At 43.0% G+C, this 20,098-nt stretch overlaps 1 protein-coding gene across 1 annotated transcript in view; it reads right to left on the reverse strand.

The window, feature by feature from the left end:
• Positions 1–20,098, reverse strand: part of sdk1b (sidekick cell adhesion molecule 1b) — a 277,239-nt gene that overhangs the window by 63,993 nt on the left and 193,148 nt on the right. The window contains 4 exon segments of the mRNA XM_061771792.1: positions 999–1,180; positions 5,823–5,963; positions 12,886–13,033; positions 15,823–15,959. Of these exon segments, the coding sequence (XP_061627776.1) occupies positions 999–1,180; positions 5,823–5,963; positions 12,886–13,033; positions 15,823–15,959 (608 nt within the window).

Genomic DNA, 20,098 nt, shown 5'->3' on the forward strand with positions numbered 1-20,098 from the left:
TTTCAGTCACGGTAAATATGTATTCTCCATCCATCCATTTCATTCATTAGGGTCGCCGCTGAGCTGGAGCCTAATCCCATCTGGCTTTGCGCGAGAGTTCCCTGTACACCCTGAATCAATCGCAAGGCACGTGACCAACAAGCGGTCACACCTAAGGACAATTTAGAATCTTCAATGAACCCAACATGTTTTTGGAATGCGGGAGGGAATCGGAGTACCCGGGAAAAACACCCACGCAAGCACAGGGAAAACACGCAAATTCCACAAAGGGAGTTCAGACCCGAGACTTGAATGCAAAAGATCTCGGCTGCTAACCACGAGGTCACCATGCTGCTCAACATTAATAATTTGCCTGGAGACGTTGCATTTTCTTATGTAAAATGTATTATTAATGCTAACCACCAGGTTCTGTAATAGCTTTATGCCACACGCCATCAGATTTTTAAGCATCCTCTGAGTCATCCCCCACACACCGCTTTCACTGACTCTCACTGACTGATTCTGGACTCATTTGCAATTTGGCCTGGATGTGACTGCAATAATTTTGTTTTAGTTATTTTTTTTTTTTTTTTGAAGTGGTAGAGAGAGTGAGTGTACAATCTAAAAACAAAAAACAAAAAACGGAGGGTCCCAGGTTTGTATTCCCATCTGAGCTCATGTCGTTGTTGTGACCTTGGGCAAGACACATTGCGGTGGTGGGCGGAGGGGCTGTAGGCGCAGAATGGCAGCCACGCTTCTGTCAGACTGCCCTAGGACAGCTGTGGCTACACAAAAATCTTACCACCACTACATTGTGACTTTGGAATGAATACTGTGTGCAATTGTAAAGCGCATTGAGTTGTTGTTTTTAAATATATTTTTATTTAGTTAATTAAATAAAAAAATAATTTAGCTTACTTTTTTTTTTCTAATGTGAAATGTAAAAAAAAAAAAAAAAAATGAAGATCCCGATAAGACGCACTTATCCTATTAAACATGTTTCTTCAGTGTGTTCTGACCTCCTTGCAGGGTATATTCGGTAACGGGACTGCTGTAGACGCCCAGGCCGGCGCCAGTGTAGGCGGCCACTTGGATCTGGTACTGTGTCCAGATGATCAGCTCCTTCAGCAAACAGTAGTTGGTCTCCGGGCTGCTGATGTTCTTCTCCTGGTAGTCGCCTGGAAGCCCCGCTAGACGGTACCTTCACATACACACACAGATACACATATTGGTGAGCAGCGTTATCATATTATTACTTCATGTATCTGCTCTGACGGAGGAATTATATTGAAACATTTGTCCACAGACTATACATTTCTTTGAGCATACGGTTAATCCGCTTAAAATAGATAAGGCAATGAGTAATATGTTCTGTATTTAAATGAACTTGTACATAAAGTTAAGCACTACACTAAATGTGTGTAATATAAACCTGTGCCTTTCTACAAATTGGGATGCATATTTTTTCTTCTCATTGGAACAGACAGTGAATAGCATGCTATCACTTTGCTATCACCCAGCTGCTGGAGCAGAAAGAAGCACTAATCCATATGTCAGCATCTTCATCCAGCGTCAAAAGTGCAACAAGATCGTTTGAGCGGCTGACTCAGCGCTCCGGCTGAAGTGCTATGTGTCATCCTGCGCTGCGCACTCGCGCACTGGAACGCAGATGCGTCCAGTGGGGGCGCCGCTGGAGGCTGACGGGATGTTTTTCTGCAGGCGGGCAGATAAACAGCGTGACGCTCGGATGGAGGGTGGAGCAGGGGGTGAAGCGAGCAGAGGAGAAAAGAGAATGAAGAAGAGGAGGTGGGGAGTGAGGAGATGACAAGCTGGCACAATAAGAAGAAAGGATAATTGAGGTGAGGGCACAAGGAGGAGGTCGGGAGCCCCCCGTGAAGCCGAAACGAGCCGGCGGAGTTTGTGATTTCAGTGGAGTGGGAGCAGATTACACAGTGAATAAGGATTAAAAACATGAGCTGCAATTATATGCAAATGTTTTGATTGCAAAGTGTGACACATTAGAAGGCGGACAGAAGACCAAGAAAAACTGTCTGTGTTGTTTTGAGAGGACTTTATACAGCGACGCATGCATTCATTGTGAGTGGGAAAGGTGTTTTGTTTATACTGTATGTGCCCTGCAATCCGGGTTGTACCCCGTCTCTCGCTCAGCAGCGACCTTCATGACGACAAGCGCTATAGAAAAGAGATGAATGGGTAGTTTTAGGTTTTTTACATACACACACACACGACTGTATATACACTGTATTTATGGGGCCTGATTTACTCAGGTCCCAATAGCAGGCAATGACTCACTCTACCAGATTGCGAGCGATATGGGCAACAGGTGTATAAGTGGTTTAGCACTTTAGGTACAGTAACGGAGATCACCGCAAGCACAAAATGAAGTTTGAAGTAATGGAATTGGAAGTTTTAGTGGAAAAGGTTAATGGTTACAGAAAAGAAATCTATGGCTCTGATAATGTTGAGGAAGCCAGGAACTGCATTAAAGCCAAGTTTTATTTAATTTAACTGTAAATTGGATGTACTGTATCTGTCCAACCTGCATAACGTTTTGTTTACAACTTGTGATAGCACACCTGAAAAACTGCTCTGGGAGAGGCCAGCACCAATGGCCGCAGTGCACAAACATGACCCAGACAAAAAAGAAATGCAGTTAAAAGGAGCTTTGTCATCAGCAATATGGCATGACTCCTTCTTGTGACTGTCGCCAAGTCAGCCTCCAGGTCGGTAATATAAATGAGAAACTGTTCTCAACTGCTTTACCTGGTTAAACAAAGAAATAAAACATTTAAGTATTGGCATATATTCCTCCTAGAAGGTGCAGAATGAACAGCATGGCAATATTTCCCGTTCGGTGGATGTAATCTTGGGTGCCCCAGGTTAGTCGAAAAGCTTCCAACATCTGTTTGCTCCTGTATTTGCACATGCAAATATTTAGTAATTCAGACCCTTGAAGAATCAGGACATTATCCATCCATCTATCCATCCATTTTCTACCGCTTATCCGAGGTCGGGTCGCGGGGGCAGTAGCTTTAGCAGGGATGCCCAGACTTTCCTCTCCCCAGCCACTTCATCCAGCTCTTCCGGGGGGATCCCGAGGCGTTCCCAGGCCAGCCGAAGGATGTAGTCTCTCCAGCGGTCGTCCCCGTGGTCTCCTCCCGGTGGGACGTGCCCGGAACACCTCGCCAGGCAGGCGTCCGAATCAGATGCCCCAGCCACCTCATCTGGCTCCTCTCGATGTGAAGGAGCAGCGGCTCTACTCTGAGATCCTCTCGGATGACCGAGCTTCTCACCCTATCTCTAAGGGAGAGCCCGGACACCCTGCGGAGGAAACTCATTTCGGCCGCTTGTATCCTGGATCTTGTTCTTTCGGTCACGACCTACAGCTCGTGACCATAGGTGAGGGTAGGAACGTAGATCGACCGGTAAATCGAGAGCTTCGCCTTTCGGCTTAGCTCCTTCTTCACCAAGGAAATTATTTGATTTAATTAAAAAAAATAAAAATAAAATAAAAAATTGTTTAATACTATGCAATAACAAGTAACGGTAATCCATCCATCCATCCATCCATCCATTTTCTGAGCCGCTTCTCCTCACTAGGGTCGCGGGCGTGCTGGAGCCCATCCCAGCTATCATCGGGCAGGAGGCGGGGTACACCCTGAACTGGTTGCCAGCCAATCGCAGAGTAACGGTAATATCACAAAATATTGATATATATGGGAACGGAGTGTGTAGGACAGCCATAGCCAATAAGAACCACATAGAGTAACATATATTTGATAATAATGCATGGCATAAACAGCATATTTGGTTTGATGCATTGTGACAGTTGAGCAGTGTAGGAGGTTCATTCTACACTTTGTGAATATATGTTATTGTACTGTTAAGTGTGCAGTAAACAACACACTCATGTGGCCCTGCTTGAGAAAATAAGCCAGCGATAATATTTATTTAAAAAAAAAAAAAAGAAAAAGCACATTTGCCCCTCATAACACAAATATTTTTTTCAACGAATGCGGGTGTGTTGCAAGCATGGGACCATGAATAATACATTTGACTCAGTGCAAGAATTTTACAGCTACTAACGCGCTAGCCTCCATGTGATATAATGCCTTCCATAAACTGAAATTAGTATTTAAAAATGTATACTGTAAGGCAGGAGTGTCCAAACGTTTTGCAAAGAGGGCCAGATTTGGTCAGATGAAAGTGTATGGGGTGCCGACCATTTGGCCTGACATTCCCTGAACCATTACCATTGTAAATTAACATGTAAATATGTAACTATATCACTTTGCTGTCTGTAGCTAGGTCGATATTGCAATTGAGAATCTGTTGACAATTGCATTACCAGGATAGTTAAAGGTTAAAATAATAATAAATTAAATACATATGAACTATGCCCTGCGATTGGCTGGCAACCAGTTCAGGGTGTACCCCGCCTCCTGCCCGATGACAGCCGGGATAGGCTCCAGCACGCCCGCGACCCTAGTGAGGAGAAGCGGCTCAGAAAATGGATGGATGGACATATGAACTATTTTATGAAAGTTGACAGAATTTTTTTTAGAAACATTGATTTTGTTTGAACAAATCATATCCCAGTTTATTTTGACAAAGACTAGTATGACTATACTATATACTATACTATAGTCAAATCCTCCAGGAAGCCGTCACCTTATTGTGGTGGAGGGGTTTGTGTGTCCCAATGATCCTAGGAGCTAAGTTTTTCTGGGGCTTCACGCCCCTGGTAGTGTCACCTATGGCAAACAGGTCCTCAGTGAGGGACCAGACAAAGAACGGCTCCAAAAAACCCTATGAAGAAAGAAACAAATGGATCGAGGTTTCCCTTGCCCGGACGCGGGGCCCCCCTCTGGAGCCAGGCCTGGAGGTGGGGCTCTGCACCCATGGGGTGGGATAGGCTCCAGCACGCCCGCGACCCTAGTGAGGAGAAGCGGCTCAGAAAATGGATGGATGGATGGATGAAAAAATACTCCAATTTCCACTTGTCCTGGAAAGCGCGGCCCTCGTTGTCAACTTTCCTCTTTTTGGTTGCAGTTGCCATTTTAGAAATGGGCTAAAAATATACCACAGGGGACAAAAGTTCACACAGGGGTCATGGGACGAGAGTGCGGCCGCAGGTTTACTGCCACCCTCTGGTGAAATATAATTATTATTTTTTTTATGTGTGTCTTGTTTACTGTGGGAAACTGTGCTGTTGGGCCACATATTGATTTTATGACAGGATGCTTCGGGCCGGAGGAAATTTGGACACAGGCCGGATTTGGCCCGGGGGCCGGAGTTTGGGCATGCCAGCTGTAAGGCCACTATATAATGTATTACTGGAATGCATTTGGCCGTGCAGTTAATGTGGGCTTCAAATACATGGTGCTAGTTAACTTTTACATGGGCCGGATATTGTTTTCTCACAACACAGACAAGGAATCCATTTCTCATTTCTCCAGTAGTCCTTAAGACCAGTGCGCTCTATTTGCGCACGTAGGAAAACATGTCCTACAGAAGACAATAGCTTTTCAAAGTGTTTACCCAATTGTACTATCAATCGATTATTATTATTATTATTTTTTTTATGGAGTTTGTACTCATTAGTGTTGAGAGTTAAATTAAATGAAGTATGTTGATTCCGATTCTGATCCGTGGTAGCTACATGCAAACTAGATTCGAAACCGGAACCTAAGAACTGTGAGGCTGAGGTGCTAACCACACAACCGTGTATTGGACTGCTAGTTTAGAAAAGTTAAAGAAAATGTGAGAGCTGCGCAGTTAATAAAAATGTTAACAAATGTTTTCCGCAATGGTCTGTGTACCTGAGCACGTATCCTCTGAGGACTCCGTTTAGCTGCGGTTCTGGAGGAGGCTGCCACTGGACCATGATGGACTGGTTCGTCCGCCCGCTGGCCACGATGTTCTTGGGGGGGGCACTCGGTGCCTCTTCTCTAAGCATCAACCTGACGTGTCACGAAAACAAACACAGAGGATGGGGAACAGAGATATTAATAAGGAATGGCCACTTCTATATTAATGTATTAAAGTCCTCAAAGTGAAAGTAAAGTGAAATAATAGATTTGAATCTAAATACAGGTGTCTCTAGAAGTTTTATTAGCTCCATGACCATGCTCGAAAATCTAAACAATCTGAATTGAAATGCCATTCGTCTGCATCAAATAAATGCTGCTCTTTCTGGTGTGCCCCGAAACAACACAAGAACTTGAGCTGCCCAGCGACGTTGCTGGGCGACCTGTTGGGCAGTCACATGATGTCCCCACCAATGAGTGTAAGTTGGCTCGCGTGTTTACTTAATGATTATAGTCCACAGTAACTTTTCAAATTCTAAAGGTGAGCCTCCTAACGTGATTTTGCATCGTGTAAGCGACCATCATTTTCATATATGTATATGTATACATCGCTATCTACAGTAGCATTATTTGATTCACAGTTAACAGTTGAGCGGGGCGTGGTTTCAGTGCATTCAGTGGACACAACCCACGTGTGAGAGCAGAGACAACTGCATGATTTTCGATTCATTGATTTTGAAGACTGATTTTAAATACTTGGTGTTTTTTTTTAAAAAGTCATTCACATTTGAAAGAGTGGATAACAACTATTCTAAGTAAGAGTGTGTTTCTCAAGTCTCAAGGACCTTGTGTCTACGAATGACGGTCTTTGCTAGTGGAGAAATGAAATGGTCTCACAGCCTCATGTAGCGTTTTGCAATTCTGCGCTAATTTCTCCCATTCTTCATTCGACTGTCACAGTCTTGCTGTGTCATGCAATTCATTTATTTTCCTTCACTTGCAGTATTGTTCATTCATTTCAAACAATCACCGCTACGGCTACTGCCGATGATGATGGAAGTGCTTTCGCCATCGTCTCCTGGGACTGTTGGCGCTGACACGGGCTCTTTACAACTGCCAACTGCAGATTGTGCGTTTCGATGGCTTGGCGGGAGACAACAAAAGAGCGTTTAGTGCATAGCTGTCGCAAATTAAGACGAATGCTGTGACTTTCTGGCGGTTTCCCACTTCTTTTTCGTTCATTCTTCGCTACTTGATTTTACCTTTTACAACTGCATCAAGATGCAGAGGAACCTAAGAGGTCCAACGCAATCCCTTTTTGGATCTGAATTGCTCAAGAAACAATACCACAAATCAGAGCTCAGTTTGATTTGGGTGCAGCGCTTAGTCCACGTCCAGAAAGCCCACCACCCAATCACCATTTCTGTCTAGCTCCTTTTTTGCTTTTCAATATCCTTTGCCCTCATTTCCCCGGCGTTTCCTCCACGCAAAAAAAACAGCATTTTTCCCACTTCCTTTGAGCCGCGGTCGACTCAAGCGTTTCATTTAAAAGTCGATACGCAATGTGGAATCGGCGCGAAGAAAGCGTGTGGGCATTAAATAGTGGAGGATGACACAGATAGAAACTTCTGCTAATTCCTGCAGCTTGGGGAATTACACACGCACACGCGTACACACACACACACACACACACACACAAAGATGAAATGTTCATCTTCTGCAGAAATCCATCCTCTTTTTGTTAATAGAGGATAGGGACAGATAAAGTGTGTCAAACAGCGTTCAGGCAAACTTATGAGCTTGAGTTCTTGTTTTGTAGCGGCATATGCTGTTATGTATATTTGTGTGGGAAAGTGTTGGCACCTCGAAGTCGGCTCGGGCTTTATGACTCGTGTTTGTGTGAAGTTAACGTCCCCGTGTTGAACCCACTTGATGTGAAATATTTACTCTTAGATGGTTTGAGCGGGAATTAAGGCAATTCAAGAGGAGGTTTTTCGCTGTAGGGTGCAACAGCTTGCGCGCGTGAGTATACTTGTGCGACGTGCTAATGTGCCTCATCGATTTCAGTCCAAGACCGGCTGCACCGGCGCCCACATCTCCATCACACGTAGCCTGTCAGACTATGCGTGTGTGTATGTGGCCTGTGCAGTGGATTCCCACCACATCAACTCTCCAAGTAGGTTTTAACCCAAGTGGCCATATCCACCCAACACACACAAGCACACAGCTAATGGCTCAGTAGCTCGGAGCATCGTCGCTCAAGAGGGAGATGTGGCAAGTCGTAATCCGTGCCAGGGAAAAGGGCCTTCGGATGTTGCGGCGTGTCCTAAGCCGAGCGACAAATGCGATGCTCGTGTGTGTGGACACATACGGTACTCATTATGTAAGATGAGCAGCTTAGAGTAAAGCCAAAGGCTGGGCAAGCTTATGCTCTTTTTTTTTTTTTTTTCCCTCCGCCTTTACGGGTCTGGGAGCCATAATCACTTGCAAAGCCAGGTTGGGTCAGGGTTGGATGCCGAGCGAGGTTAACAGGAAGGAAGAGGAGTGTGGAAAGACAAGTGAAAGATGAAATAATTGAGGGCAGAGGATATGATGGACAAAGGGCGAAAGGCTGACAAAATGGCTGGAGAAAAATGGAAGGTGATCAGGCTGTTTGAGGAAATTGGATGGTGGAGGAGAAGGCGAGAGGTCAGGAGGGATCACACTGCTCCATCGGCTAGTCTGCTGAATAGCAATTTAACTACAGTAGAACCTCCAAAGTTCCTCAGGTTGTACTAATCATATATACATATTTTTTTAAAGCCAAAATATGCCTGTTTGGCTTTTTCTTTGTGCTTTTTGTAATCCAAAATTCGTACAAGATGGAGCGCTGTCACAGAAGTAGTCCACCAGGACGTTAGCAGGTCGCACAAGATCTCACCATACCTCGCAAAACCCTAATGAGGACAAGCACTATAGAAAATGCCTGGGTGGATGGTACCCTTCTATGATAGCATCGCAAAAAAAGCCAAAGAAAAAGCAAAACACACTTGTGGACTTAATATGCTTGAATGCTCACTGAGTTAAAGGCTCACTAGTTATGAAGAATTCAAAATTGCATGAATTAAGGAATATTGTTGCAGTGTATTTTGTATCGTCTTAAACACTAATGATATTGTTTTTTGTGTGCGTTGTCATATTAATGACCAGATATGCAAATGGAGAGCACGGACTTGCGAGCACGATGATTATAATAATCCCTGATGTTATCTCAAAGGTTAATAGAATGTTTCCAAACAAATCAACTGAACTGAAAACTGTGACTGAAACAATTAACACTTCATATTAACTGTCAGTCGCCTCGCAGATGACGGCACGCACTCCACCACGGCATATTAACAACACTGAACGACAATCAATTCAACTTTATTTAGATGGGAAATGACTGGAAGAGAACGTAACAAGCAATAAACGACCTTTGTAAGTTGCTATGTGTGTATATATGCCTCACTAATTGCCCAAAGAAGTGGGCAGTTGGTTTTGCTCCGTGTTATTAATCAGATTCATTTGAATGGGTTCATCTTAGAGCGCCTCGCCATGTTTGCGAGTCTTTAAATGAGCGGAAAGGGGTGGACTGACTTGCAACCTGCAAGTCAATTTGGTTTACGGAGGCTGATTAACAATGCTGAGGTGGCAACCTGCGCACGGCGAGTATAAGCTGACGCTTTCCCAGAATAACAGTCTTACTAACAACACTACCTGAAACATTTGGGGATATTTCTACTTGCTCAAATGTTGTTTCCTTTATGGCTGGTGTCTTCAGACAAAAGTTATATACATGTATATCATTTATTGATACAAACATGATATGATATACTGTATGTAAACACGAACGAAGCCAAAACATCGGCGATGGTCATCTTTGGTAGCTTGTGGCGACATCTTGAGTTAAACAAAAGACAGTATAGACATTTCATATTTCGACAGTTGCTTTTCGTGCTTTCCCGTTTTGTTGAACACGGAAGTTAGTTGCGCATAAGCCCTTTTGGCATTGTACGTGTTGATGTGAAATCATAGATGGTAATTTACGTTAGCGTTTAGCCATCTTACTGAAAGCCTAATATGTGGTTGTCTTAAATAAACAAGGTATAATTATCTTGTGTTATGTTTAGTTTGACAGTAAACTTCAACTGGGAGTGGCAAGAAACAGCTTGAATTGTTCACTATTTGCCAAACTGCTACTAACTGTAAAGTTACATTTCTTGAATGAAAATTCCAAACTTTTCAAAATGTAATTCCGACTAGCCACAACGAAATTGTTGATATCTACAATTTTAATTCCAGATAGACAAACCTAGCTTTTAAATGTTGAACCCGCTTGGCAAAAAGTCAGGTTATCAAGACACCTGTGAGGTGTTTTACATTGTGAACAAAATACATGCCGTTTTTTGAATAAGCCTTTCTGTCATCAATATCACAAGCCACTTTTCCCACTTTGGCCACACCGACGCAATTGGTCACGCCTCAAGCTTGGAGCTGCAGGGAGCACGGAGCCCCTCGTTCCTCCCGAGCGCACCGAGCTCCTTTTTGGGCACTCGCGCGCCTGCGCTGTCTCCTGCCAGCTGACGTGGAGGAGATTAAAAGCATCGCGCGTGCGGTCACATACGAGGCGAACGCTGATGAAGAGCCCTGTCCATCTGCTCTGATACGCTGACCACTGATGACTTGTCCGCCTGCCAGCCTCTCATTTGGGGAGGATCAATACACTCTGTTCTCTCGTGCGTCTAACAACCTACTTTGTGCTGAGGAGCAGGTGGCCCGCTGGCTGCCGGAAACGACGCACACGTAGACGGGAAGGAACTACTGAAGATTGGCAATAAACAAACAAAGGACACGTCTGCACAAGTTACCGCAAAGTAGAACGAAATTAAAAGTGATGTTGCCCGACCAATATGCTTGCAAACGGAGACTACAGTAGTACCGGAGGTGCGACAATTAATCAAATCGAATTTCAAGATCTCAACAGAAAATATTCTTCGATTTCTGTAGTTCTCTGTGAAAGCAGACTCATTATCTTGGTGTTTAATCAAAATAATACATTTGCAAACATCTGATGTTACTTTGGAAAACAACATTCAAAATTGTTGCCTATTTTCTGATAGAAAATAAACACCAAACTGAATCTTAATGTTGTGCATTTTCTGCACTGTCAATCGGAAATAATCTCCTCTTTTTTAACAAAGGGACGGGAATAGATTTTTTTTTTTTAATAATCCGATACATCGATTATTCCCCAAAAAATAATCGACACATGAATTCATTATTAAAATAATTGGAGCCCTAAAAGGTACCTTGACTTACTAGTGTGATGAGTTACATCACCAAATCATGTTACCCATCGAAATGATTTCAAATGCTCAAATGTTCCAGCATACAAACACACTACTGTTTTTGTTACATTTTTAATAAAGAAAAAGACTGTAAATTATAATATAAACCACAATAAAAGGGAACGTAGAGAATAAAGTGGTTTTGCAAAGTGAAATTAAACTAATCGTCACCCACACTCACAGCAGGAGTGCGAGTAGCTTCTCGCACCACGCCCTCTAGTGGTACACGAAATAATCGCTGAACAGAAACTGAAACTACGTATCATGTTGCAGTGGCTTCAATTTTTTTTCTTCTCCCAATCCAGTACAGGACATTTTTTAAAGTACATTTGTATTTAACTTTGAACTTTAGTAAATGAGCAGAATTGTTTCTTTTGAAACATTTATTTAGTTTTTTAAATTGTATTTTATTTAACATTTGTGTGCAATACATTTGACTTGAATCATTGTTTAAGTACAGTTATTTATTTTCCTATTTTTAAGCACAGTGGTAATGTTCAAACTGTGCATAATGTTATAGTGGCTTACAATAATAATAAACATCCTTTTTAGTGTGCGGTTTTAGTGTATTTCATTGTTAGTCATTGTGGTGGTACTTGGAGAAGCATTTTTTTTTTGCGTGGTACTTGGTGTAAAAAGTTTGAGAACCTTTGTGTGTTGACTTGTGCCTTTGAGTGGGCGTGGCCTAGTGAGTGATGTCAGGAGCGCTGACTCGGCCTCCGATTGGCCATATGATTTACCGCAGGGTTAGCTCAGTGTTAACATCTTCTCCATGCTCCTTGCAAGTGTTTTCTTTTTGTATTTTTGTTTAGTTGTGTTCCATTCATTCATTAACACTTCATCAAAGCCAACATTTAATCAGAGCTGCGGGTGTGGAAGTAACAAGTGTGTAAAGTGCACTATATTTCTTGATACTCTTGGTATTTGGATGAACAAATGTCAAAGACATGTTATTAAAACACCCGAAAACTGTTTTAAAATGTGAAAAATAAAATGCACAATATGTTTGCTTTAACTCGGATCAGTTTCGGTCATTCAATGAATGCACTCACAACATGCGTTATATATAATACTCTATAATTACAACTGGCAGCAGCTCCCTTGCAGAGATAAGATTTGGAGGAGCGACATCTGGCATCTGTCAATGGCCACATCTGTGGTATTGTATTGTGCGCGTGCTTGTGTGTGTGTGTACTCAGAAGCACTATTGCAAACCACACCTCCGCCAAACACCTGCACAACAATGGATGCGCTTTAAGGCCAAACCCACTCTCCCACTTTAGCAAAAACCTCGCTCACGTTGTTTTCCCGCCCGCTATTAAATTCCCTGCTACTGGCAGGGAAATAACACAGATTCACAACAAGGACTTTAGAATAGAAAAGCCAGCTACTCAAGCAAATGGATTTTGAACAACAAACCTTCAAATTAGAAAGCATTCCAGTTGCAATCCCCCGTAGCAATCTCTTTTGGCAACACACATGCACGCACACGAACGAGACTAGAGTATGTCCACTCTATGGGCATGGCTATCATAATCCTGCCTTTTGACTGTCGTTCAGTTTGCAGCAAAATCTCTGTGTCGCAGGAAGCACAGCATGTTCCGGGGTAGTAAATTGGTTTGATGGTTTCAACAAAACACCCCATAAAACGGTAGGGTTTGTTGAATATCGCCCATGCCGCTAAATGATAAATAAGTTGCTCTTACCGCTGCGTCTCTGCGCTGTACTGACCCCGTCCCACATGATTGACAGCGCAAAGTCGGAACTGATAGGTCCGGGCAGGCGTGAGTCCGCCCACCGACATGTTGGTCACGGTGGGGTCTACCTCGGACAGGTAGACCTTCCACGGAGAGTCTGGAAACACGAGGGAGACAAGATGCGGAACTAAATGAAAGAGTCATGGAATCAATCCTAGGAAGCAATTAGGGATGAAACAGTTCAATGTTTACCCATATACCATGATAACATTTCAAAAAGGTTAGCTTTGCTGTTTGAAGTTCAAAATCAAATTTGAAACCCCCTCGCAGAGACAGTCAGAGTGGGAGACTCTCTTCCAGATGTAGAGTTTAAACTTCATTTGGCCCTATGGAAGGGAATGGAAACGGGATTAATCTGTTAAACATCTCAGTTTTGTCTTAATTATTTAAAGTATATTTCGTGTAGTCTTTTGAACATTCACCTTGGGTTTTGCCATTTACAATTTTGAATGTCAAAAACATATACATGGGTTTGCTGAGTTTATATTTTGCGTATTCAAAATGAGTTGCGTCGCAATGCTTTCGGGACACGTATCTGTGGTTTTTGTTTTGACGACGTGTTACTTCTAGTGAAATTGTGATCAATTTGCTCACGATGGGAAATTGTCCCTTCGTTTCATCTCTTGAAGCAACACAAAAAAAATCATGAGCGTTGACCAGATGTTGATGTATATACCTGTATATTGTCGCCAGCTTATCATTTTATACTTACACTTTAAGATGCGAGCGACAGATGCGCTACTCACATCTCACTGGCCACACGTGTATTTATGTGAATGACAGGCGTAATGCGGGAGTGTATGAAAACAAAGCCATTGTGTGATGTCTAAACACGAGCATTACTAGCGAGCAATCCAAAGCATCTACTGTGTCACAAATGCGCGTGGGTTTACTCACACACAGACAACATAACAAAACAACTTTTGTCCATCCCTGAACGTCTGCAGGCTTTCTTTGTTTTTCTCGCCTTCACTTTTCTTCTCCAATGAAGATATTTTGATATTTTGCTGTGAACGGGGATTGAACCCGGCGGCACGGTGGCCGACTGGTTAGAGCGTCAGCCTCACAGTTCTGAGGACCCGGGTTTAATCCCCGGCCCTGCCTGTGTGGAGTTTGCATGTTCTCCCCGTGCCTGCGTGGGTTTTCTCCAGGTACTCCGGTTTCCTCCCACATCCCAAAAACATGCATGAATTGGAGACTCTAAATTGCCCGTAGGCATGACTGTGAGCGCGAATGGTTGTTTGTTTCTGTGTGCCCTGCGATTGGCTGGCAACCAGTTCAGGGTGTATCCCGCCTCCTGCCTGATGACAGCTGGGTGTGTCCCGCCTCCTGCCTGATGACAGCTGGGATAGGCTCCAGCACGCCCGCGACCCTAGTGAGGAGAAGCGGCTCAGAAAATGGATGGATGGGGATTGAACCCCGGTCCTCAGAACTGTGAGGCAGACGCTCTAACCAGTCGGACACCGTGCCGCCCGGTGTAAGTAATATTGAAATCAAAAGTAACAACAATGGACGATAATTATTTTGCTGACTATATGGCTTTATAATATTTATCTAACTTTATAAATGTGTACATTTTAAATAGAAAAATCAATAAAATAAATACATTACATCAAATAAATACTGTAAAAATTAATAGATCTACAGTATCATTTTTATTAGTAGAGATACAATTAAAAAATATCAGTTTAGGTAGAAGTTTATGCACGTTATGTACTATTTTTTTTCATATATTTTAGATCTAATAAATGAACAATTTTATAGCTTATTTCCTCATATAGTGACCAAGGGTGATTTACTTAACTGTAGAGAGAACCAGGTGTCTATTAGGGGTAAAGCGTTTATTAAAATTATATATTTCCAAAATGTTATAACAGTTTTATAATTTTATTATTAATCTATATATTTTTTTTAAATAATTTTTTCTTTTTTTTTTTTTCTATAAATAATGATGCTTAGAATAATATATAAGTGAGTTTAACATAAAATAAAAGTACGATTGGAGAGGTTAGTATTAGGTTTAGGCCGGAGGGAACTAATCTGAATGCACTTACTCCCTGGAACATTGACATGGACAATCACGCAACGTCGTAGAGTGATTCGCATGTCAGACTCGACTGCAATTCGAAGCAATGTGTGATGAGACTCCACACTTTAGCTCATCTGAAAGACTTTTTACCAGAGTTGCGAGGTGCTGCTTCTTTGGTTAGCGACGGAGTTCAAATAGGCTCAGCATTCAACAGTGTGTGAACAGTAGGCTCTATGAACAGGGATCATTTCCGCCTACTACCTGTTTTGTATTTTTTCTGAGGGGAAAGGGAGTTGTCGAGTCGGGGAGAGGCGCTTATTAGAGGAAATACAGTCTTTAAGAAATATAATTTCAAGCGCTTTTTTCCCAAAATGTAAGTACTTTTCAATGATTTCAAGCGCCCATGGTTAAGCGCTGAGTTTAAGTGTTGAACTTTTATCGAAGTTGGGTGCAAAGTGGTTGTCTATGCACATAACAGAAGGAGAGAGGAAGTCAGTGTAGCCATCTTGTCATTCTTTTGCTCAATCCCTCTTTCCCCTCTGTGTGCCATCTGAAAGGGACGCAGCCTGCTGCTTCAAACATCTGCGCTGGCAGAGGGGCGAGAGAGAGCGAGAGAGTGAGAGAGACAGAGAGAGAGAGAGAGAGAGGACGAGGCAGGCGGGAAGAGGGGGCATGAGAATTTATTTATAGAGGACCTGGACGTACATTTACGCGGCAACACTATTCCCCATATGTCTGCCTTGTAAATGAGCGCACGTCAGTGCCCGCTAGACAGCGAGCGAACAGCTGTTTGCCGCTATGGGGGCTATAAATTAGGCCCCCCGCCCCCACATCCCCACACACATACGTATACGTACTGTTTTCCGAGAGCTCCAACAGATAGTAGAGAAGCGGAGCGTTGCCGTCGAACGGACGCAGCCAGGAGAGCAGCACCGAGCGCGAGTCGGAGTCGTTGAGACGCGCCGCCAGGGAGCGAGGAGAATGTGGCAGCTCGCTGTGCACCAGACAGAGAAACCAAAATACTGGTTGTAAACTCTTACTTTTACACAGAGAATGGCCGACATTGACTTAGTGTAGATCACAAAAGTGAGTACACCCCTCACATTTTTGTAAATACAGTGACAACACTGAATAAATGACACTTTGCTACAAAGTGAAGCAGTCGGTGTCCAGCTTCTACGACAGTATAAATTTACTGTCCCCTCTAAATTACTCAACACAACGCCATTAACGTATAAAACACAAGCAACAAAAGTGACTAGACAGCTAGGTGAAAATGTTCTAATTAGGCCCAATAAAGCATTTTCCTTATGCCTTGTCATGTAACTCATTATAGGAGTACAACATGAGATGGCGATTGACCAATGATTCACATGACACCAAAGAGGGAAAAAGGCTAATTTGTCCCAATTGGAACATTTTCATTTAGGGGTGTGCTCCCTTTTGTTGCCAGCCATTTAGACATTAATGTTTGTTATTTTGAGAGGACAGTAGATGTAAACTGTTATACAAGCGGTACACTTGCTACTTCACCTTGTAGCAAAGTATGATTTCTTTAGTGTTGTCCTGTAAAAAGCTATATCTACAAAAATGTGAAGGGTCTACTCAATTTTGTGAGATACTGGATACACTGCATTGAATACAGGTCACCACACAACAGATAGGAGCCTTGAATTGGATACAAACAAATTTAACAAACTTCTGGGCTCAAATCAGTGGCCTCCAATAATAATAAAAAATAAATACAATTAAATTAAATATATAAAAAAAAAAAAATAAGGCGACACGACTGGTTAGCACATCTGCCTCACAGTTCTGAGGACCAGGGTTCAAATCCCGCCCCTGCCTGTGTGGAGTTTGAATGTTCTCCCCGTGCCGGTGTGGGTTTTCTCCGGGCACTCCGGTTTCCTCCCACATTCCAAAAACATGCATGGTAGGTTGATTGAAGACTCTAAATTGCCCCTAGGTGGTTGTTTGTTTCTATGTGCCCTGCGATTGGCTGGCGACCGATTCAGGGCGTACCCCGCCCCTCACCCGGAGATAGCTGGGAGAGGCTCCAGCACGCCCACGACCCTTGTGAGGATAAAGCGGTACAGCGTATGGATGGATGGATAGAAAAAAAAAAAAAAAAAAACTGCAGCTACAGTTAAGACCTACAGTAGATTTCTCTGAAAGATTATCGTGAGCGATTATCCTCTGGGATTGGAAGTTTAAGAGTGACTTTTCCCGTCTGATCTGCTTGGATTGCTCATAAATGTTAAATAGCAAATCCTCGTGTGTGGTCAACAGGTTGGCCCAGCCTGGGACATGAAATGGGACAACAGTCAATTAACGAACACGAAAACTGTACTATTGGATTATCGTCTGCCTCACAGTCCGAGGTTCGGGTTTCAAATCTCGGCTCCGGCATTCCTGTGTGGAGTTTGACATTTCTTCCCACGAGTGTTTTTTTTTTTTCACCAGGTACTCCAGCTTCCTCCCACATTCCAAAAACATTCATTTGTAGGTTTGCTGAAGATTTGCGTGAGTCACCCGTGACCCTAATGCGGAAAAGCACTATCAAAAATGGATAGATAAATGCTTGCGGTTTCCCGCTATGCCCTGGCGTTACCCTCTCAACATCAACGCCAGCCTTAAGATATGAACCTGTCTCTTTTTGTTGTCGCTTACGAGTCGTTCCATATTTTAATATTGAATTAAGTGTGAGGATGATGATGGCAGACGGATGAAGGTGATGTTAAAAGGTGGCGACGCTCCGAGAGGATACGAGGAAGAGAAAGAAGGACGAGGGGAAATGAGATTGATGTTTTCTTCTCACAGCTGACATGACGGCATTAATTAATGGATGAGCATAGAAAATGTTGGCGCGCTTACCTCCGCAGAGGCCACGCACACACATGCGCGCGCACGCACACACACACACACACACACCGGGAGTGACAAACACATGGATGGGCCTTGTGAGAGTTGCACCAATAACCTGCTGGTAATTAGTCTGTCTCCTCAGCCGCCAGCGTCTGTTAGCCTCCGTGACCCGATGATAGCGAGCTAACGAGAATGTCACTCTTACACACGCGCCAAATCCCTAATTGACCGTCCGTGTTTTTTTTTATAGGCATAAACACGGAGCCACTCCGCTTGACACGTAACCTCTCCGCTCACTATCGGTCCGAAGCACGCGGACCCGAGTTCCCGCCCGCTCGCTCGCTCTCCTGCCCTGCAATTGTATTAATATAGCATAAGTATCGTTTATAAATACATCATACAAGTGCTTATTAATATATAATAGCCCCTACCTGCGAGCGTTTTCTCACAGAGCCTTTAATGAGGTGTGGTGGGTGAAATATGCATACGTGATTTAATATTAGTGACGAGTTGGGGGCGAGTGGGGACACATACTTTGCGACACATTTGCACATGAAGCAAATACTAACACAGATGACAAATTAAACAAGATAACCCCTTTTTATTTCTATTTGACCCAGAGCTATGTTACAAAGTGTTTATTCTGGGGACAGTTTGAATATTCAATTAAGCTAACATCCCTGTTTTAGAACGTAGCGGGTCGGAGATTTGAACTCAGAACCGTATGGCAAATGCGCTAACCAGTAGCTCACCGTGCTTCCTGTGGACGTAATAATTGAGTATAATTAGCAGGGCGGAAAAAAAGAGGCTTATTTGATCATAACACATTCTCTACTTTAGCACATGGTCACTGTCCAAAGGAAAGCAGGGACTAAAAATTGTTGTTACTGCATTGTAATAGATGGGGTGCCCCAATTAGTTTGGGTGCGTCATCTACTGAAGACAAATAAACACTACTAACAAAATAAATAAATAATAAACAGACTAATACAATACTAAACTACCAATAAACACACATAGTCTGCAGTCTTATATTATAACCCCAATTCCAATGAAGTTGGGACGTTGTGTTAAACATAAATAAAAACAGAATACAATGATTTGCAAATCATGTTCGACCTATATTTAATTGAATATGCAACAAAGACAAGATATTTAATGTTCAAACTGATAAACTTTGTTTGTTTATTGTCATTACCTTAGAATTTTATGGCTGCAACACGTTCCAAAAAGTTGGGACAGGGTCATGTTTACCACTGTGTTACATCACCTTTTCTTTGAACAACATTCAATAAATGTTTGGGAACTGAGGACACTAATTGTTGAAGCTTTGTAGGTGGAATTATTTCCCATTCTTGCTTGATGTACAGCTTCAGCTGTTCAACAGTCCGGGGTCTCCATTGTCGTATTTTATGCTTCATAATGCACCACACATTTTCAATGGGAGACGGGTCTGGACTGCAGGCAGGCCAGTCTAGTACCCGCACTCTTTTACTACGAAGCCACGCTGTTGTAACACGTGCAGAATGTGGTTTGGCATTGTCTTGCTGAAATAAGCAGGGGCGTCCATGAAAAAGACGTCGCTTGGATGGCAGCATATGTTTTTCCAAAACCTGTTTGTACCTTTCAGCATTAATGGTGCCTTCACAGATGTGTAAATTACCAATGCCATTGGCACTAACACAGCGCCATACCATCACAGATGCTGGCTTTTGAACTTTGAGTCCATAACAGTCCAGATGGTTCTTTTCCTCTTTGGCCCAGAGGACACAACGTCCACAATTTCCAAAAACAATTTCAAATGTGGACTTGTCGGACCACAGAACACTTTTCCACTTCGCATCAGTCCATCTTAGATGAGCTCGGGCCCAGAGAAGCCAGCGGCGTTTCTGGGTGTTGTTGATCAATGGCTTTTTCTTTGCATAGTAGAGTTTCAAGTTGGATTTACGGATGTAGCGCCAAACTGTATTTACTGACATTGGTTTTCTGAAGTGTTCCTGAGCCCATGTGGTGATATCCTATACACATTGATGTCGTTTTTGATGCAGTGCCGCCTGAGGGATCGAAGGTCACGGGCATTCAATGGTGGTTTTCGGCCTTGCCTCTTACATGCAGTGATTTCTCCAGATTATCTGAACCCTTTGATGATATTATGGACCGTATATGATGAAATCCCTAAATTCCTTCCAATTGTAGGTTGAGGAACATTGTCCTTAAACTGTTTGACTATTTTCTCATGCACTTGCTCAGAAAAAGGTGAACCTCGCC

The sequence above is a fragment of the Phyllopteryx taeniolatus genome, chromosome 4, assembly GCF_024500385.1.
Source record: "Phyllopteryx taeniolatus isolate TA_2022b chromosome 4, UOR_Ptae_1.2, whole genome shotgun sequence".
In the NCBI taxonomy this organism is placed as follows: Eukaryota; Metazoa; Chordata; class Actinopteri; order Syngnathiformes; family Syngnathidae; genus Phyllopteryx; species Phyllopteryx taeniolatus.